Here is a 20193-nt window from a genome sequence, read left to right as displayed (position 1 = left end):
GTGAACAAGTTAACAATATACAAGATTAGGATGGCATTAAGCTCTTCAACCCAAGAGAGAACCCCCACACGCGATAATCAACAATTTGTTTTCCCTTTGCAAGTCAAGGCAGTTTCCTCAAAGCTACTCATTCAACTCATGATCTCATCCCCGCCAGACTAGTGGGCCCTCACAGACTTTTGGCTCTTCTTGCTTGACTTTCCAGAGGATGACTTATGGCGCTTAGAGCTGTACTCCAGCTCAACCCTGTAAGCCGCGCCCCGGCTTGCTGAAGTTAAAGATCCATAAGACGTGTTACTGGGGGCAGATGATTTGTACGAGTTGTTGCTTCTTGAAGATGAGCCTGATGTGGATGGTGAAATAGCCTCTTCGTTCTCGTCTACAGGGGGAAATCCATTGATCTTGGATAGGGCCGAACCTCGGCGATGAGAACGGCTAGAAGAGCCGTAGCCAAATTTGCGGCTGGCAGTCCCCTGACGAAGCTCACTGAACGTCATACCTGGGGTAGTTGTTCGTGTTGGGACTACGCCAATCGGTTAGTTTTCTGCGCAAAAAGTACAAGTTGGAGGATGATTAAACCCACGGTAACGTGCACATTCCGCACAACATCCATGATCGCAAGTCTTGGACTCATCGACGGGGACGGCGATGCCATAACCCGAAGTGGCTTTTGGCATTGTGCACCAGCCTTGGGTATTGGGACCTTGATTGCACTGGCAGCAGGTCCAGGTGCCACCCATCGCCTTGAATTGGCAGTTGATCAGAGGACAGTCGGCATTGCTGGGCTGGGCGGTTGCATAGCTCAGATGTGAGCATGGAGTCTCTACACCTGTTTCAAGATCGATCAGGGCCGAAGGGCAGTAGTGCCAGTTGATCGAAGTATGCGAGCAAGGGTGCAAACGAGGGTGACCGTGACACATGGTGAAAGATGGCGATGAAGTGATGTGCAAATTTGTTGACACTTGACGGCGCAAGCACGCACGCACGATTATGAAATATTTGGAGTGGAAAACGAACGACTTATGGCGGTGAGTTTTACTGGAATAAGTCAACCCAAGCAGCTTGTTGCATCTTATATACTTCATTTTTCGGCTTTTTTGGTCACCTTTCCTTGCACATGACAAGGTCTGTACAAGATCACAGTATTTCCATGATCACTATTCCGTCCAAATTGCCGATGAACGCCTCCCTTGGTTTCTTTTCTCATATCTACTGACACACGTTCACTTCTTGCCAACCATCTCGAACACGACCCTCACTTCACATCTCATCTGTCATCATCTCTCGCTCACCGACAGTAAGGGTCGTGGTACCCTGGGTAAAACATGGCCCCAACTGACTGTTCCTAAGAACCCAATGTCTCGGGCTGCATATTGAATGGTTGGTTGGTGTGTTGCATCCAACTTGAGGGTGCGGAAACATAAGTCAGGCAGCCAATGAAAGATCGAGTTTATGCGGCCAAAAGTCTTCCAACACGCCCTATTCAAATCTGGGTGAAGTCCCCGACGGATAATTGCAGCTTTGTGTTACAGCGATCCACCTATTATTGCAACACGACGATCTCGGCCATCATGTGTGTTACGCGGCTTACATCGGATCTATGGAAATGAATTCCTCCACGAGTGGTTTGAGCAGCGGATGAAAAGCCCGCCCTCCCGGTGCCTGGGTCCGTAAGATCTCGCTAGGAGTTTTGACTAATGACTATCTTGTATTGGTCTAAAGGATGGTTTCACAATAATCACGATCCTTTTTCGGGGCTGATAATAGCCCCGATACCTAGCCTCGCCAATCGGCTGCTTGGGAATCTGAGTGGCCGGAAGAAAAGTGGCGTGAGTTCAATGTACGAGGGGTGGAGGGCTGGATCGGAATGCAAGAGTGCAGGATCTAGGGTTAAGTTGGGTAGCTGCTTAAGGTGACCCCTGTTGAATCTATCCGATCACGATCTCGAGATCATGTTCAAGTAAGGTAATAACAAGTACATGATCTGAAGAAAACCATGCAGGAACGCGGCACAGCAACTTATTGTGATGAGATTTCAATGAGTTGGGAAGATTAAGATAGATCGCACAATGTGTGAGACAATCCAAGGTCTGAGATTCTCCTGCAAGCACCCATCGCCACCGGCGATGGCGATGACTGTCATTATGAGGTATTGTTGGATAACTTGATCACTACAGCATTGTTAAAGAGAAAACAAGTGGAACCCAACATGTCTGTCCCGGCATCCTCCATTGATTCATTATTCCCCCTGGGTTTGAGATCGTCCAAAGATATGTTGTCCTGGCATCCAGCCACATGATGAACTAATGCAGACTCTTCGTCCTTCTTCTCTCGCGCCCCCTCAAATAAAAAGACGTTTATTGCCACATGCCACCTAATCCATTATTACACGATCTCCTTGGGAAGGTTCAACCATCCATAGCGGCAGTACACGTCGAGCAGCAAATATGCTCGCAGCGGTACTCGTTTCCGTCAATGATCATGATGCAACTGCACCTGCCTCCATCATTCCAACCCTTGCCGCACCAGCAGCAGTTCCAGCATCGATTGCGGCTTTCGAATGGGCAGTTTGCCAAAGGGCACTTTGGCAAGGCTCGCTGGTCATATCCTGGAGGGGGAGGATACGGAATGTTTTGCTGAGTGACATCTTTGCAAGTCTTGCGCTTGGAGGGATCTCTTTTCGAGGATGCAGTTGCTTTTGAGCAGTATTCGATTTGAGTCTGAATATGCTCACAGGGTAACTTGAAAGCTATCGTATGGCACATGCTGTCTTGCCTCGAGGTTTTCGTATGTACTAGTGTTTGTTGATTTCAGGATCTCGCAGATGGAAATCTAGAAAGATGGAGGAGCTAGACTTGAAGAATGAAGCTGAGGGTTTGGAAGCTCAGAGATGATGTGATGCTTGATGATCAGATGATACCTCTGCTTCCTGGAAGACTAATCGACCATTCTGGGGATTCTATCATAAACTATATACTCAGAGTTTTTGGATAGAGATCAACAGAAACAGGAAGGTTCGGCGATCTGCTCCGACCTGTCGGTAAGCATATTGAGGCGGCCACGATTTCTTCCCCTTCCCCTGACGATCAGTAACCACTGCATCGGGTCTCAAGCGAAGGCTTTGGCGGCCTGTTAGCGAGAGGCGAGCAAATGACTCGCAAGATGCATCCAAGATCAAATAGTTTGAAGGGTTATTGAAAGAAAAACGTGGCAGCCAGGTCTCTGATATGTATCAGGGACCGACTTCGGACGCATTGAATCACGGAGCTGGATCCGTACCTACTTTCCGTGAGAAAGAAATCGCAAAAGGCACTTCAGTCAGGCAAACGTGCGAACCATCTGTGTGAAACACGCAGTTGAAAAGATAGCATCTCGATTGGTCTATATTGCTTCATGTGTTGCAAAGGCTCCCATGCCTCTTCGTCTCCATCACTGAGCCTCGTGCGTGGAGTTGGGCTCGTGGTGATCAGCCAGGAAGCAAGTTGATCGCCAGGAGGCGCTCTCGGCCGATGAACACACCCCCTGCCCAAGGTCATCTCCAATTTGACTGGTCTTCATCCCGATCCATGTACGACCCGAAATCAGCTGCTGGACTAGGGCCTAAAAGCCTAGACTCTGATATCCATTTTTCCACGGCCCATGAAGAGCCGAGAACTTGGATGTGGCGGCTGGTGAACGAGCATCGAGTGAGATATGGCGCCACTTCTGGAATAACAAATCGTCGGTCTGTTGAAAGATTCCAAATCACTTTTGCAAACTCCTCGTGTATTCTTTCCCGTCTCCACGTCGTCGCCTATCAATAGAGCTGGCTCTGCGAAGCCCTTCAACTTGTCTTGCTCTGGTGCCGTCGTTAGGACTCAGGTGTTAGTGTCCGCCGTGCAATTCCTGCAGACTCGGTGGTAGCAGAAAGTGTCCGGACTCTTCTTCATTTTGTGTCGACACCAGCGGAGTGTGTTGCTGCCTCTGCTGCATTGACAGCAGATCCAATAGCCATTCAACTCTTGCAAACGGCAGCTGCCGGCGCTACAATCTGGAGAAATAAGACAACCTCCGGTTGCGCAAGGATTATCAAAATCAACGTTCTGGACAGCATTGGAAGTGACCCTATCGCAGGGAGTCTGGAAGCTGCCATCTGAATCTCTTCCAGCATCTATGCAGAATTCCCAATGGAAGACATTGTCAATCGGCCGAGGGCACGGTTGAACGTGATGATGGTGAAGGTAAGACCAAGTGCACATGGTCGAAGTCCTTGAGCTGAGTTGAGAGATGCTGAGGTAGGTTTGGTTTCCACAAGGGCTGATGCCGTATGTTTTTCCCCGTTTAGGTATTCAGAGGTAATGGTGTATCGAAAATGTCGAGACCAGGAACGAAAAGAAGTCCTAGACAAGATGCGGAGACCGATCTCAAGGACAGGAAATTCCGTGGTTGATCGAAATATGACGTGACACAAAGATGCGAGCTCCGGATAGATGTTTTGTGTAAGCAGTGGGAGCCAAGAGACGGATCGAGATATTGCGGACTCCAGGCGAACTAGGTATATTGAGTTCGATGGAGCTGAGTGTTGGTTTAGGTCAATTTCTGAACAGAATTCCGATAAAACTGGTTCTCATAAGTGGCCTGCATCTGCCAGATGAGATGATAATGAGTTATCAAGTGAAAGCCAGGTGACTCAAGGAAGCGGTTTGATCTTGATTGGGACGGTACTCTGTGATTTTTGATGCTGTTGCTGCCGACTATTTCTGACACCTCTGAGTGCAGATATGAACGCTCTTATACACGATATCATTTGACTCTTCACAGGTTCCCTGCCGCACTTCACAGCTGCTTCTCGCTGGATTCAAGGATTGGGAATCTGGCCCATCCCAAAGCCCCAGCTGGTCGTTACCACGCTGTTGGGACCTAACCACCTCATCTCTCAGATGTTTGCCTCATGGACCCTGAGGGAATGGCACGATTCCTCTTTCAGGCTTCAATAATTGGCCGCCATTGTCAAACCCATGGGTCGCATTTCTGACTGTCCCTCCGGAGAATGGCGAAGCACGTGGCTTGCGCATGCTTACCGGTCTTGCAACCAGGGTTCTCTTCAATGTGAAGTTCCAATGATATCAAGTGAAATGAGACACAGAGACACACTTTTGTAACAATGCACAACTTCGGAAAGATTGCCTTTTCGTCGCCCATATGGAGGCCACATGAGATGGGCATGGCAATCAGCCACAAAGGCGCTGTTCACCCTAGCTCCCACGAGTTGCCAATCTCATTTCCGGGCTACTGGTCCCGATCTCTAAGGCTGGCTGTACTAGCGATGATATTTGTCTATCATCGTGATGTTCGAAGGCGTTCTGGAAACCCCCTAAAATCTGAACTGCAACTTTCTCGAAGCTGAGATGGGACAGCACCATGTACCCCAGAGTTGCCTTGTCACAGAGTGGATGTACAGCATTTTCGTGTGCTCCCGGGCCTCACGCTTCAGTTCCACGAAGGACTGCTTACTGCCAATGATGAGAAAACGTCAAGTCTCCCCTGGCAATGCCAGTGTAAGAGATTGACGACTCAATGCATCTTAGGTATTCGCAATCACGTCGGCTTGTTCGAGGAGGAAAGAGGGGTAAGCACAATGAGATAACATGATGTACAGAGTAGAGGGCTCACAGCCTGTATCCGATTATTCCCTTTGGCCCTGCCTCATCGACAGCTGCAAGATGTGATTCAATCTTCGATTTGGATTCGGGATCGAGATTTGGATGTTCATTAGCAGGAGTCGAGTTACTATCGACTGACTCCCATGCATCACCGGCGTTTGGCGCGGTTAATTAGGTCACACATGACTTAGTCTACAGTCTTCAGCCCGAAATTCACGGCAGCTGTGTCTTCCAGTCACGGGATTGCACCATAGATAACGGACATCAGACTCTGTTAGAATATTCTTGCGTGATTTTCGCGCTGCTATTGGTGACCACCAACGGTTCCGATATTCAAGAGTCAAGTAAGAGAGCTCGTACAAGGATCCTGACATGTAGCAGCTAACATCATGCGGGCGCAACTCCAAAGAGATGATCTAGCCAAAGTTACAAACTCAAACCATAATGTCCGATAGCAATGTTCGTCCAGTTCCGACGCAGAAGGTCAGACTACTGTAAGGCACGTCGAATTGATCACTCATTGCAAGGCGCAGCTGCTTCTGTGGCTGTTTTAGATGGTGACACTGCAGGGGATCAGCAGAAAGTGCGATAAAGGTCTGTCAAGTCATGCAAGTTAGAGTAGAGGCCACGGATGGCTGGTATCGAGGCTTCCTGGCGTATTTTCCTGGTCCCGAGAAACCGGAAGTCCATTCTTCAGCGACGGGGTGGCTGAAAAGAGATACCAAACACCTCCGGCCAACCTTATCTCACTTGATGGACCGAAGTATCATGATCTTATTCCTGACCAGTAGTCTTGATCGAGTCTTACTATCCTAGGGCTTTGACCTTTCGCGTATTGTTAGACATCGGGTCGGAACACTCTTCCAAATTGGGAATTCGTGCCGGAGATATATCATTCGAGAGCACATCCGCCTACCGAGACTGAAATGCGGCTGTATCTTCCCGTCGGCTACACAAGGTCAAGCATTGGCACCGCGGTTACCGGCAGAGCGGGGAAAGCGCAAGACCTTCCCCATTGAGATGCGCCTATATCAACCAGAAGGACTGCTGGAGCCGAGAAAACCACGGAAATATTCAATAGCTTCGCTCCTCAGAGCTCAACGAAAGCTTACGGCCGGAGAAGTCGGAGACTACTAGGCTTCATGGGCAGTTGAAGCTTGAATTGGACGAGATGGGGCTTGAGAGTTCAACACAGGCCGTCACACAGACGTGTCTGGATCAAATTGGGGCAAGGTTTTGCGGTGGTACAGAAGGCCTAGATCTGAAAGATTGAAAGTTGTACGAGTGGGAGCCCTGAAAGTCCATGTCTCAGTAAACGACATTTAGCTCCGCCATTGAGAGGCCAAGTGCTCGGAAAGTAAAAGGATTCGCCAGTTAACGATTCATAACGCCCAAAAACGACCGAGTAGGTATAGCAGCTCTATCCTAGCTGTTTGCTGATGTAGTTTTGGTTTTTATTACACAGATTGCTCGCCCTTCATAGTCCGCGCTTATCGAAGGCATGATACATGACCTACGCGAGGCAGGTACGACTGACCGGACAAGCGCATAACCTAATGGTAATACAATGACATGCTGAAGGGCACATTCTCTTTTGAAGCGTAAGTGTTGCGATTACTTGGTGATAAATAGCAAATATGTCGGTCAGATCTTCAACGCACACCACCGTTCATGAGAACCATCGACCGTGTGTCCATCTTCATCAAGTGTCTCCAGATTCTACTACAGAGCAACCAAAGGGTTTTGTTTATCTCATGTAACCATAAGCTCCTGGATAATTCACGGAAAGCTGAAGTGGTGCTAAGACATCTAAGCCCCTCTTGGTCTCAGTCAATGAGACGGAAACTGCCAGCTCCCCTTCGATGGTAGAGAAGTGAGCAAGACAGTTCACCGCTCCTATCGCACTCGTCTTAGTCTAGAGTGCATGATTGGATGCCCCTCCCGAAAATCAGCATGGAAAACATGGAATGGCATGATCGTCAGCCAAGGGAGCTCTCCATGAGCCGTTTGCATTCCAGACTTTTCAGAGGAAACGCCAATCACCACGTTCCTCCCCGCATACTTCGTCTGAGCCATGTTAATGAGACTCAGCTAACAACAATCGTGGAGAGCTGAAAATTCTCAGCCGCTCCACGAGAACTCGACGGCAGTTGACCGTTCAACCTCTCACCCGCACCCGTAGTTGCCGGTGGTTGTCTTGCCGCATCTAGGCAAGTGGTGATCCACGGTTCGAACCTTCTTAACCTTGTTAACTTGGTGTTATCTCAGTACACACTGATAGTCCCTTGCTTGCCGGCCCGTTCCTTGGGCTGGGCCGGGGCTGGCAGCATCAAACGCGGGCTGTGGCTCCGGTCTGATATCCCTCTTATATCTCTTCATGCGAGTATTTTCCCTTCCGAGATTCCCCAGCGGTACTTTGAAGATCACTTCTTGCCCTTCTTAAGATGTATGCGACGGATACAATTCGGATTACTGGAGTACCTACATACATCATGTTAGGTAGCCCTTAATAAAGATCTGTCGCAGCGCCACACGTGGCGCTGTCGGTTACTGCCGTACGATACCGCTTTCCACAAGCCGATTACCCGTCTTGTACGGTATATAGATATGACCCTCATACGGATCTTCCACTTGCTACCTCGCTTTGTGATAAGATCGAATATGGAAATCCTTTCAGCCGTATTGGAAGGTTCTGGCTCGAGTGAAGATCACCGAATCTTATCCCTCAGATAACTTGGTGGAATCCCGTGGCGGTAAGCATTTTTACCAATTCACGTTCCATGTCCGGTTGCGAATATGTGTCGAAGCGCCACGCCGTTCCAGTCCAAAGTCATCACGGCCTCGAATGTATCCCTCCCCAGCCATCAAGAGACTGCGGGCTAGATGGTCCGCGAACGACAATGAAGGCGAGAAACTAGGCCTCCAGACATGATAACAAACCTACGCTAATCGTGCTCAAAAATGCTCAAATCCCCTTTCTCATGACTCCCCTGGACCAGAGCTTGACGAGCAGGTCCCTATCATTTATCTCGTAAGCCAGCTTTCGAGTTGCACCACGAACTAGCCACCATGTTGGCCTTCGCCACGTCTGGATCATCGTAACCGATGTTGCCAATTCGCTTTTTGGTTCACCCTTTTTCGGGATGGACCCCAACAATACCTAGGAGCCAAGTTTAGCTGGTCTCACATCGACCTGGAGACTGCCGGACATAAACATCTCGTCTTTACGCTTCCTGGCAGCAACATTGATAAGTTTGTCTGCGACTACCGTCATATGAGAGATAAAGGCTTCAGGTCATGTGGTACTGCAGACGATCGGAGCTGTTGGCTTCGTAATCCGAAAACTGGGGAAGAGTTCAATATCACAACCGATTACGAATACAGGGTGCCGCAAGGTGTCAAACGTGTTTATCACCTGGACGTCACAGATGGCTACGTCAATGCGAACGGTCTGAATTTCACCGAAGCAAAGATGTTCAACAACTCTTGGCCTGGGCCTCTCATTGAGGCTTGCTGGGGCGATACTGTCGAGATCCACGTCACGAATCTTCTCGCCAACAACGGAACCAGCGTCCACTGGCATGGCATTAGACAGAATCAGGCAATGCACATGGATGGTGTCAACACGGCATTACGCAGTGCCCTATTGCCCCGAATTCCACCTTTATTTACCAGTGGAATGCCACGCAGTACGGGTCCTCGTGGTACCACAGCCACTACTCGGTCCAGTACGCCGATAGTCTGCAAGCTCCCATTGTAAGTCTATACATACTTAGGTTTCCAGACTTGTCAAGGATCGTGTGCTGATCGTACTTCAGACCATCCACGGACAAACATCCTTCCCGTACGACGAGGCTATCGAGCCAATCTCCATGAATGATTGGGGTGAGTCGGGCTGAAACCATGTCTGCATTGTCCGGTTGTGTCGAGCTGATGCTAATTAATGGATTCCAGCGAACAATAGTGCGTTCCAAAACCTGTAAATAAGCCCATCGGCACAAGACATACTACTGAGTGGCTTCGGGAACATCGCTCGATTCACCGGTGGAGGTATTGAGAACACCACAGAGATTCCCCGTGGCTATGAAATTTGGTTCGATGACATTGAGCCCAACCCCAAGACGAGAGCGAAGCGGTATCTCTTGCGCCTTGTCAACACTGCTTTCCAATCGACATTCGTCTTCTCCATTGACAACCACAACTCCACAGTTGTTGAGGCAGACTTCGTTCCCATCGAGCCATTCAACGCAACTTCACTCCTCATCGCCATCGGCCAGCGATACCACATCATCGTCGAGGCAACGCCGGTTGTCAACAGCTCGAACCCCGATGCTAATCCTATACCGGAAGATCGCAGTTTCTGGATTCGTACGCATGTGCCACTAAATACCACCACAAATCAGACAATGGAAGGCGGCGCCACGGTGGACGCCAACAACTGTATGAAGACTGGTATCCTGCGATACGACAATTCCAGTACAGCAGATCCTACTAGCACGGCTTGGAACATTAGCCTCGTCGTCTCAGATATAAACTTGTGCCCACTGTTCCCTGGACGGTAGGGCCACCCTCAAATGGCCGTGTTGGTGAGCAATTCAACGTCGCAGACCTGAGCAATGCAGCAAACCACAATCGACCATACTCGACGGCCTTTTTCTCTTTCGAACGGCCGGATAGCAAGAACGAGCGACCCTTCCAGACCACGTGCGGCAATCCTACCTTCTTGAACCTCGACAATGTTGGCGATGAGTGGCCAACGGGATGGGTGGTTGCGCCCGAGAACTATACCGCAGATGACTGGGTGAGTTTGATTGTGCGTAGGACACTCTGATTGAATCTGTTACTGATTGGTGATTCTTCACGTAGGTTTTATCTAGTTCTCAACTCCGACAATAACGATAAAACTAATCACGAAACGTTCGGCCCTCATCCCGTGAGTAGCGATAGCACTAGCCCCTGCCTAGAACCTTGATACTGACTTCGTTCAGATCCACCTTCACGGCCATGACTTTGCCATCATCCAGCAGGAGGATGATACGCTATGGGACATAAAAGACTTCAAGCCCAACAAAAACAAATTGAATAATCCTCCCCGTCGGGACGTGGTAGTCCTCCCCAGGAGCGGCTATGCCGTCATCGCCTTCAAATCAGATAATCCTGGCGTGTGGTTGATGCACTGCCACATCGCTAAACACGCCTCCACCGGCCTGTCTTTGCAAATCATGGAACGACAAGCCGAGGCAAACATTATTTGGCAGCCCGGAAACTCTATGGCCCTGGATAATGCCCATAAGCTCTGTGCTAGCTGGAATACCTGGGCCTACGACTGCAAGAACTACTGGCCTGGGAACTTGGGTACAGACGATAAGCCGGATTATCCTGCCTGCGCCAATGCCACCAACCTCCAGAACGATTCTGGAGTCTAAGGTCGGAGATTCAGACTAATGGGATAACGAGGTTCAGTAAGGTAGTGTGTCGACGAGATTAAGACGGTCTATTTATGACGAGGGGGGGTGATGGGAGGTGGAGGGCCAGTGGGAGATCACGGTATGAGAGCGCTGAAGAGTCAGCCAGGGCGAGCTGTCGAGAAGAAATCGATAAAGATAGCAACATGACTGATGTCCATGATTCCCGATAAATGACATCCGTGACCAATGTCCGCAACACAAGGGGCGAAAAATTGCGACAGTGAGACCAGTCAATCCGTTCCATCGGAGCAAACACCGTAGATGCTGCTCTTATTATCTCTTATTATCCCTTCAGCTCTTCCGGCCGGACGGGCCCATGCAGCCGTGGAGCCAACCCTCCATCAAATGTCAAGCTCACACATAGCCCAGCCAATGGGCACATTGCCATCGTATTCTGGTGTGGTATGCGACCCAGCGGCACGGGTGTCGCGTGGCTTATCAAACGGGCGAGAAGCAACGGCCAAATCTGATGGTGGCGTTCTGCGTCTGCGCTTTTGAAAACGCATGTAAGCGCTGACGCCCAGAACAGATATACGAGGTAGCGGTTCTTTTCGAAGGAACATCGTTCGGGACAGCCTTGACTTATGTTTTCCAGTCTCACCATCCCACGTCGCAACTTCAGAGCAACAAAGACAAGGTGAGAGTAACCATGGATGAGATGTGTGAGTTGGCAGTGGACGCTGTAGAGTGGGTGTCTGGCTGGCCGGCTCTGTTACTGGCGGCGAATTTCCCGGGATCAACTTCGATGAGACTTGTGCGAAATCATCTTTATAAACCCTGGCTAGAATCACGACCCGAAGTCAAAGCCTCATCTAGGACTTACGAGCACCTTCAAAAATCACCTACGATGCCATTCACAAAGTTCGCCGAGCTCCCCGCCGAGCTCCGCCTCAAAGTCTGGAACGAAGCAGCAGCCGGACCCTCAATACACATCTTTGATGTCTGTTTCCCGTCATGGCGGGGCACTGATCGAAGCAGACGGGTCTTCCAGTCGACAGACGGCAATATTTCAGAAGACAACCATGCCAGATGGACAAAGTATAGAGAGTGCGTCTTCCTGGATGCCCTCGAAACCGGGCCGGCAGAACTTGCGCGGCAGACGAGGATAGCGAGACATATGCACAATCCATCCGTCTACAAACAACGACAGACGATGCGGCTAGTCTGCTCTGAAGCCTCGGCAGCGGTAGAGAGGCGGTTGAAGGGACGGAGCATGAACTCAGTCTATCTACCCGGCCGAAACCAGAGAATACAGTACGACAATGAAGAGGACGTGCTGCTCTTGCGGTTCGGAGACGGCGGTGCTCTCACAGATTTCAGCCACGGGGTTCTGTTTGGCGAGTTTGAGGCGTCGGGGGTGAATAACCTGACTGAGGTGCTCGAAGGGCCGTGGAGCGCCGAGATGGCGGAGACGTTGCGTGATGCGCGACTCATCGCACTGGATATTGCGGAGACGTGGACGCCGGCGACGGTTGGAGCGGTGATGTTTGAAGAGGTGGCATATTTGGCGTGTTGCATTCAACGAAAATTGCGAGTACTGTACTTGGTTGACCATTGCCACGGCCGATGTACCCGGTGCAAGAAGCAGGATATCACGAGATCTCAGCTCCAGACTCGTGGTGGGCTATATGATCAGCTTCACAGTCGAGATATAGACGCGGCTAGATTGCGGCCAGCGGATGTGATCCATGGCGTGGGCAAGACATATCGGGAGGTCTTTGACTTGGAGGGCATGGGTTGGTCGGACGAGCACCCGATCTACGTGTTTGCGAGGGTGATGGACGAGATGATTAGGAACCAGCAGGCAGACGCGGATACGCAGGATTTCGAGGGGATCAGGGTGTTGCTGGTGCAAGACGATGAGTTGGAGGGCGTGGACAACACCACGATGATGGATTGTTTTCCGGACGGCCGTCCGGAGGTCGCCAATGAGGTTATGAACATGAGCCTGCGGTGGTCGGGCTAGCGACGCGGGTGAGAATGTGAGACTGTTTGGCGCGAGAAGTGCGAGATAAGCTGACTGCCATGATGAAGACCGCTTATTCCGGCTGGGTGAAAGAAGTAGTTGGATCGAATCGTCTGACGTGGGGCAACAAGAAGCGGATTTGATCGAAATGAAGAACGCCTAAACGAAGGATGCGAGCTGGGGAGGGACACCTTGTATTACTATAATCTCTGGAAGAAGAGACTTTATTGACAACAATGTGGCCGCCGTAAACATTGACAAAACGTGCTGAAGCCCACCAGTTTTTCTCTACTGGGAATACCTTTTGACGCCATACTATGCATATACCACGCAAGCTCAAAACCACACATACACGTATAATTACCTCGCTAGAAACTGTGAGACGGACATGTTAGCAATGGGTATCAGGACAGGGGATGGTAGAGGCCAATCTTACCGTATCTCATAGGAACCCGCCCTCGTCATGTACCGCACCCACTTGACGCTCGAGTAGTTACTCTTTTCAAACACCTTGAGGTATCTAACCAAAAGACCTGAACTCGTAAACATCAATAAGCTAAAGTTGAGGCTCAGAGGCGGCCGCGACCAGGCGCGCTGGTTGGTCATGCTCGTCAAGATGGCTTCGGCACTCAAAACAAACTCGCTCTGTCCCGTAAACCGCCCAATTTTCCACACAATGTTGTTCTCGCTGGGCTCGTATTTGGCCTTGCCCTGGGTGCACCGTTCCGTGATCTTAGCAGTGTTGAGCGGTGTAGGGATGCGGACGACGACGTTGGTGGCGAAGAGCTTTGCGCCAAAGTTTGCTTTGATGCCGATGCTGTATTCGACCTTTGTGCGGCCGACCTCGTTGACGATAGCGTGAATCTTGAAGGGGAGGTTGACGTTCTCGGTGGCGCGGTAGCGCATGAGCTCGAACTCGCCGTCGGGCGGGACGAAGGAGATGATGCGGTCGCTGTCGAACTTGCCGAGCTTGACGCACTGGTGGAACTGGCAGTCTTCGAGGGTGACGCTGCCCGCGGCGGCCTTGGTGGCCTTGGTTCCCATCCTATTTCCGCTCGGTAGACTCAGGAGCCCGTCGTTATCGAGAAGTAGCCGGTCGTTGAGGCCGAACTTGCACTCTGGTGTACCGGAGAGGTAGGCGCGCATGACGATCTGACCAGTGACGTCGGCGCGGAGGACGGCTCCCGTGGCAGACATGAGGAGGTTGACGTCTTCGATCACGTCGACAAAGGCCTCGTTCTTTCTGTACTTAACATCTGCCTTGCGCCACGAGAGCGCGCCTGTTGCCTGCATTGTAATCTTGGCCGAGTCTTCGGCAGCTCGTTCCGTCTTGACGCCTTCGGTGGTAATGTACATCTTGAGGGTATCGGTCTCGGTGTTTTGAGGGTAGCCAAAGTCAATGATCTCTAGATAGCAGGCGTTAGAAAGGCACACCAATAACACACCCCATTGAGTTGGTAGAAACATACCGTCGAGCAGCTCATAGACAAGCACGAAGTTGTTCTTGACAGCCTCCTCATCAAACTTGCCAAAGTAGCCCCGTCCCAACGCAATTAAGCGATAGAGGAACTCAAAGACCAGCGCAGCATTCGCATTGCTCTTGGTAATAGCAACAAGGTAGATGTTCTCATGCTTCACGTGGCTGAAGGTGGTGCTTCCTAGGGTCAAGATGGGGGACCGGACTTGTGAGTTCGAGATCACTTGAATCCGGAAGACGTCGGCAAGTCTGGGCCTGCAATCATTGCGAAAGGCGCGGAAGATGAGGTTCTCGCCCTTTTGATTGAAGATGAGGATTCCGGACAACATCGTGGCGGGTCACGGGGGTGAGGGCGCGCGCGAGGGGAGCGACCACGGGGAATTGACTAGCGGACGGGAACTCGGAAGGGCGCGTGGTGTTCACGGTAGTAGATTTGGCGAAATGGGATGTTGGCGATTATCGAGACAAAGGGTCGCAGGCGGGACACGGCGGGGACTGCGGCGGGAACTGGCTCGGTCAGCCGTCAGGGGAGCTTCCACTTTGCGACTTGGTCGAGGGGGACGGTTTCGGGACCGGCGGGAAATTCTGCCAGGCTCCAAAAGGGTCCGGGCGGTGAAGCTCAGGGTGGACCGGCGCTCCGTGCGGTATGGGTCTGCCTGGTCCATGCTTGCTGCCTTAGGTAAGCCGTGCCTTCCCGAGCTGGCTTATGTAATCTATCCACGTGCCCGCACTTGACGTGAAATGGTGATTATGTCAGCACAGTGCCTCTGGACCGTGCCAACATGTCTTGACACCTTTGCACCCGTCGTCTTCTTAACAACAGCACCCATCACCACACCTGAACGACAACAAGGCGCCACAGTCATAATCCACAGCCGCATTTCTGCTTTGCATTCTCTGGCTGCGATACGGAGAGTACGATATTGAGAACGGGGCTGTGTGTCCGAAAGATGCGTGTCGGGTCCACGAGTCCTTGGCACCTCACCACCAAGAATCTGTCTCGACACGTTCGCCTCACCACCCACCAACTACATAGCTGATGCTACACGAGTTTCGGTTGACATTCCCACCTTGCGCCAGTTCCGTTGTATTCAGCAGCTTCCAGCGGCTTCCGATCTTATGGATGTATTCAGGTGAAGCCATCTACCTTACAAAAACCACCGTCGATGCGACCACGACAATAACATGAGGTTGCTGGAGGTCAGGACTCGACGAAACGTCAATTTGGATCGTTCCCACAGACCTGGGAACCCTAGATTGATTTTCGATGGTTATTAGGTAGGCAATCAGTATTGATTGCTTCCACTCTTGACACTCATTAACCTCATTAACACCAGACAGGCCCGAGTACCACGGCACCACCAACGACGCGGTTCACCACCACACAACCCCCAATTTCTCCAACTCGCTTGTCGTCCCTTGCGTCTTGCTTTGCGGCTCCTACCACTCGACACACTTGTGTCTATCTACGGATTAGTATGCTGATGGTACCTGTCTCTGTGCCTTGAGCCAAGCTACTTTCGCTTCGGCTTTCGATCCGCCAATTTTGCATCTCGAGACTGGCTACCTCCGTCTTCCACATACGTTTTGTGACGCGGTCGCGATGCAGTCCTCCGTCTTTAAATTAAACGGCATAGGCACGCCATTCCCTCTCAGTGTTCTCTCGGGCGACAAAGCCGACTTTCCAATGGAGAGTTTGCTGGATTGCAACTTGACCGGAACGATTCAAAGAGCTTCCCGACCCCTCATGGCACCCTCTTCGACCGTCCCCACATCCATCACGCCCCCATGACCAACGCGCTCTTCCCTTCGTGGCTAATATGGAGCGTCGCCTCCGAAATGACTTACACTCCGTTACATTCAACCCGCGCTTTGCCCACACCTTGGTTGGCGGACTTTCCTCCTCGACGCCATTGAATATCGACGACGGCCGTAGCTTGTTGCACCGCCAACAATTGATGGCTCCATGCCCAGCTTTAGGGGCATGCTCAGCATGCCGTCAACCAGGCGATTTCATGGTTCGAGACCCTTACTTCGGATGTCTCTTCCATAACTCCATAGACCCATGGCAGCGATGGCTCCCTCGGCTCGCTCTACTTCCTCGACGCTTTTCTCAAAGGAGTAATCAAGCTCAAGATGCCGTACCTTCGCTCCGAAATCATGGGGCAATGTTCCTCTCCCGCCGGCAGCCCAGAATAAGCCCAGGAGACGTCCATCCCGCCATTCCGAAAGGCCAAGCGGTGTGTTCAAGAGACTTGAGTCCTCAACTATGGTTGGGAACATGATAAAAGGGCCAGCTCCCAGATTGAACATCCCAAGTTCCTGAATTGCAGCCCACAGACACCATCCTCTCTAGAGTCAAGCTATCATCACTCAGAACCGAAGCAATAATGGCTGCTCGCGCTCTCCTCACCGCGGCCCTCTTGGGTACTGCTGCTTTTGCCGTCCCTATCGAGGAGAGGCAATCTTGCGGCGCCGTCTGGTAAGTAGAACTCGAAGTTCAGACGAGGAGAGAACCTGACTGGCGACTAGGGCACAATGTGGTGGCCAGGGCTTCACCGGCCCTACGTGCTGTGCTTCTGGCAGCACTTGCGTCGTCAACAATGCCTACTACAGCCAGTGCTTGCCCGGCAGTGCTTCGTCTTCAAGCTCTGCTGCCACTTCGACGACTGTCCGCTCCAGCTCTTCTGCGGTCGCCAGCACTTCCCGAGCCTCGACAACCGCCGGGGCCGGCACCACCACCACAAGTGCCGGGACTGCCACCACCAGCGCTCCCGCAGTCACCGGCGGTGCGACCTACACGGGCAACCCCTTTGCCGGCGTCAACCTTTGGGCCAACTCATACTATGCTTCAGAGATTACGACTTTGGCTATCCCGTCCCTGAGTCCTGCTCTGCAGACTGCGGCTGCTGCCGTTGCCAAGGTCCCTACCTTCATGTGGATGTAAGCCATATATGTCAAAGACCCCGCTGTTGGAATCCTGCTTGTGCTGACACCATCCAGGGACACTCGCGCCAAGATTCCCTTGGTTGACTCTACGCTGGCCGATATTCGCAAGGCCAACGCAGCTGGCGGCAACTACGCTGGCCAGTTCGTCGTATATGATCTTCCCGACCGCGACTGCGCTGCTGCTGCCTCCAACGGCGAGTACGCTATCGCTGACGGTGGTGTTGCCAAATACAAGGAGTACATTGACGCTATCCGCACCATGATTCTCAAGTACTCTGACATTCGCATCCTCCTTGTGATCGGTCAGTACCTCATCTTACACCCATCAATATGGACGAGTCCTAACTTCCCAATCCAGAACCCGATTCCCTCGCCAACTTGGTCACCAACCTCAACGTTGCCAAGTGCTCCGGTGCCCAGGCCGCCTACCTTGAGTGCACCGACTATGCTGTCACCCAACTCAACCTGCCCAATGTCGCCATGTACCTTGATGGTGGCCACGCGGGTTGGTTAGGAGTAAGTTTTGGTCGCACCACGCACCACGCCCCATACATGTTCCTATGATCTGACATACTTCTCCAGTGGGCTGCAAACTTGGGACCCGCCGCCAACATGTATGCCAAGGTATACAAGGATGCCGGCAGCCCCAAGGCTCTCCGTGGAATCGTTACCAACGTGGCCAACTACAACGCCTGGAGCGTCAGCTCCCCGCCGTCCTATACTTCAGGTAAATAGTCCCCGTCCAGTGGTCTAAGGGTTGTGTTCCTGACCCGTCTAGGCAACTCCAACTATGACGAGAAGCACTACGTCGAGGCCCTGCAGCCTCTTCTCGCCGCTCAGGGCTGGAATGCTCAGTTCATCGTTGACCAAGGCCGCTCCGGTAAGCAGCCTACTGGCCAGTTGGCCTGGGGTGACTGGTGCAATGCCATCGGCACCGGCTTTGGTCTTCGTCCATCCACCAACACGGGCTCGTCGCTTGTTGATGCCTTTGTCTGGGTGAAGCCTGGTGGCGAGAGTGACGGTACTTCCCTCTCTACCGCCACCCGCTACGACTACAACTGCGGCAAGGAGGACGCTCTGAAGCCCGCCCCTGAGGCCGGAACTTGGTTCCAGGCCTACTTCGAGCAGCTCCTGGTAAACGCCAACCCAGCCTTTTAAGTGCTGTTGAGTTTTTTCTGCAGCTATGGCTCAAAGCTGAAGACGTCACATTCATATTATCTTCCTGTAAATATTCTACCTACCTTGAAGCCGAGTTGTATATAAACTATCGCATCCACTTGCTTCTCCTGCTCCGTGCTGCTCAGATAGTTCATCTCTAACCCGGAAGGACTATGTTTACCAAAAGGAAAAAAAGGGGGGGAGAAAAAAGCATCCCAACGCGGGACCAGTTCTTCTGAACCGTCCCGTTCCCAGGCTCTAGGACCAGGACGGAACCCTGGGGGCCCAACCCGATCACAAACTCAGTTGGCCAAGTGGTATATAATGAGGCAGACGTCGCTCGGAAGAGCCCGCGCCCGCTTGCTTCCCTTCTTTTCTCTTCTCCTTCTTTTCTGACTTCTAGATGCGACGAATTGCCCCTAGACTTCTCCCCAACCCTCGATTTGGCAGGCCATCAAGCCTATAGAGATGTGGATAGCCCTTCTACTCTCCCCCTTCTTTACACTTACACTTGTTTTCATGTTTCATCGCATTATTTGGCCTCACAAGGCCCTCCACAAGCGACGCAAGGAGAAGGATTCTGCAACGAAGGGAAAAATTCAGATAGCTCGTCCACCGGGCGACGCGAACGTACCCGATAATCCGGCCTCATCTTCTAAGGTCGAGAAGCGAACCATACGGTCTAGGATCGCAATGATAATTAAGACCAAGGCGAAAGGAAAGGGTAAGAGCAGCGGAGTGCCGTTGGATCCTCGCTCCCCTGCCTTCCAGCCACTGGCGCAGCCACAGCACACAACACCGTCGTCCTCTAGCGCAGATATGAGGCCTTTATGGCTAGATCATGAGGGAGATGCAGAAATAGCATACAACGACCTAGACTCTGCCCGTTTACCGGTCACGTCAGTGGATGGAAACGCCGTCTCGGGGTCTTCGAACACACAAATGTGGCAAGCTCCAGACCACCATATTAATAACGGAACGCCGACTGCATGGGTGGCATCTCGGCCTTACGATCCTACCATCGTCCAGACATTCTATCCCATATCGAAGCTGCTAACTTACCATCACAGCCCCGTTCTGGGCCGGTCTCAAAGGCCGTTACCAACACCACTATTCCCTCCGTACGTACCGTCAACGTTTGCCCTCAACTAATAACTTTCAAAAAGCTCATAGTCAAGTCAGCCTCAGACCTTCCGAAGATTACCAGCAAAGCGCCTCGATGATCCAGGAATTTTCGTCTCCGAATCCGTCGTGCCAAGAAGAGGGAGAAGTTCTTCGACGCTTCATCATGTCTGCGACGGCCCGCTTATGTCCGATTTGCAAACGTGGCGTCGGCATTGGGAGCAGCACCATCTTCCAACACGCCGGGGAAATTCTTCGAGGTTCGTTCCACAGATGTCTTGTGATTGCCCTATAGACCTCTCCACCGCCCATAACTAACAATCTTGACTCTCAGATCGAAAGTCTATTGCACAGGGCAGTCACTATGTGAAATGCTTTTGTGGGATATCTTACTGTATCACATGCTCCAGA

The 20193-nt window shown here is 51.6% G+C and overlaps 7 protein-coding genes across 7 annotated transcripts; 3 read left to right on the top strand and 4 right to left on the bottom strand.

The window, feature by feature from the left end:
• Positions 1-23: 23 nt before the first annotated feature.
• On the bottom strand, positions 24-920 carry BDP81DRAFT_385688 (uncharacterized protein; the record flags this gene model as incomplete). The annotated part of the gene is made up of 2 exons (XM_060586988.1): positions 24-523; positions 584-920. 2 exons carry the CDS (start codon positions 918-920, stop codon positions 159-161), a joined length of 702 nt encoding a protein of 233 aa, XP_060438752.1. The 3' UTR covers positions 24-158.
• A 1488-nt stretch (positions 921-2408) lies between these two features.
• BDP81DRAFT_333479 (uncharacterized protein) lies at positions 2409-2765 on the bottom strand (the record flags this gene model as incomplete). Its single annotated transcript, XM_060585671.1, has 1 exon — positions 2409-2765. One exon carries the CDS (start codon positions 2763-2765, stop codon positions 2409-2411), a length of 357 nt encoding a protein of 118 aa, XP_060438751.1.
• An 818-nt stretch (positions 2766-3583) lies between these two features.
• On the bottom strand, positions 3584-4400 carry BDP81DRAFT_440758 (uncharacterized protein). Its single transcript, XM_060591544.1, has one exon. It carries the CDS (start codon positions 4236-4238, stop codon positions 3858-3860), a length of 381 nt encoding a protein of 126 aa, XP_060438750.1. The 5' UTR covers positions 4239-4400; the 3' UTR covers positions 3584-3857.
• A 4223-nt stretch (positions 4401-8623) lies between these two features.
• BDP81DRAFT_465813 (multicopper oxidase-domain-containing protein) lies at positions 8624-11068 on the top strand (the record flags this gene model as incomplete). Its single annotated transcript, XM_060594325.1, has 8 exons — positions 8624-8673; positions 8883-9213; positions 9282-9398; positions 9461-9527; positions 9645-10118; positions 10205-10455; positions 10631-10940; positions 11004-11068. 8 exons carry the CDS (start codon positions 8624-8626, stop codon positions 11066-11068), a joined length of 1665 nt encoding a protein of 554 aa, XP_060438749.1.
• An 889-nt stretch (positions 11069-11957) lies between these two features.
• Positions 11958-13076, top strand: BDP81DRAFT_465812 (uncharacterized protein; the record flags this gene model as incomplete). The annotated part of the gene is made up of 2 exons (XM_060594324.1): positions 11958-12729; positions 12766-13076. 2 exons carry the CDS (start codon positions 11958-11960, stop codon positions 13074-13076), a joined length of 1083 nt encoding a protein of 360 aa, XP_060438748.1.
• Positions 13077-13255: 179 nt separating this feature from the next.
• BDP81DRAFT_360282 (AP-2 complex subunit MU) lies at positions 13256-15058 on the bottom strand. The gene is made up of 3 exons (XM_060586393.1): positions 14546-15058; positions 13513-14482; positions 13256-13451 (listed from the first exon to the last, which is right to left on the bottom strand). The coding sequence occupies exons 1-3, from the start codon at positions 14880-14882 to the stop codon at positions 13445-13447; spliced, it is 1314 nt and encodes a 437-aa protein (XP_060438747.1). The 5' UTR covers positions 14883-15058; the 3' UTR covers positions 13256-13444.
• Positions 15059-16943: 1885 nt separating this feature from the next.
• On the top strand, positions 16944-18660 carry BDP81DRAFT_333639 (family 6 glycosyl hydrolase; the record flags this gene model as incomplete). The annotated part of the gene is made up of 6 exons (XM_060585684.1): positions 16944-17035; positions 17086-17496; positions 17557-17804; positions 17861-18018; positions 18085-18229; positions 18281-18660. 6 exons carry the CDS (start codon positions 16944-16946, stop codon positions 18658-18660), a joined length of 1434 nt encoding a protein of 477 aa, XP_060438746.1.
• Between the last annotated feature and the right edge of the window lie 1533 nt (positions 18661-20193).

Source organism: Colletotrichum phormii (genome assembly GCF_030913505.1).
Source record: "Colletotrichum phormii strain CBS 102054 chromosome Unknown BDP81scaffold_33, whole genome shotgun sequence".
NCBI lineage: Eukaryota > Fungi > Ascomycota > Sordariomycetes > Glomerellales > Glomerellaceae > Colletotrichum > Colletotrichum phormii.
The sequence above is the reverse complement of the archived record's forward strand: the minus strand, read 5'-3'. Positions and strand labels throughout refer to the sequence as shown.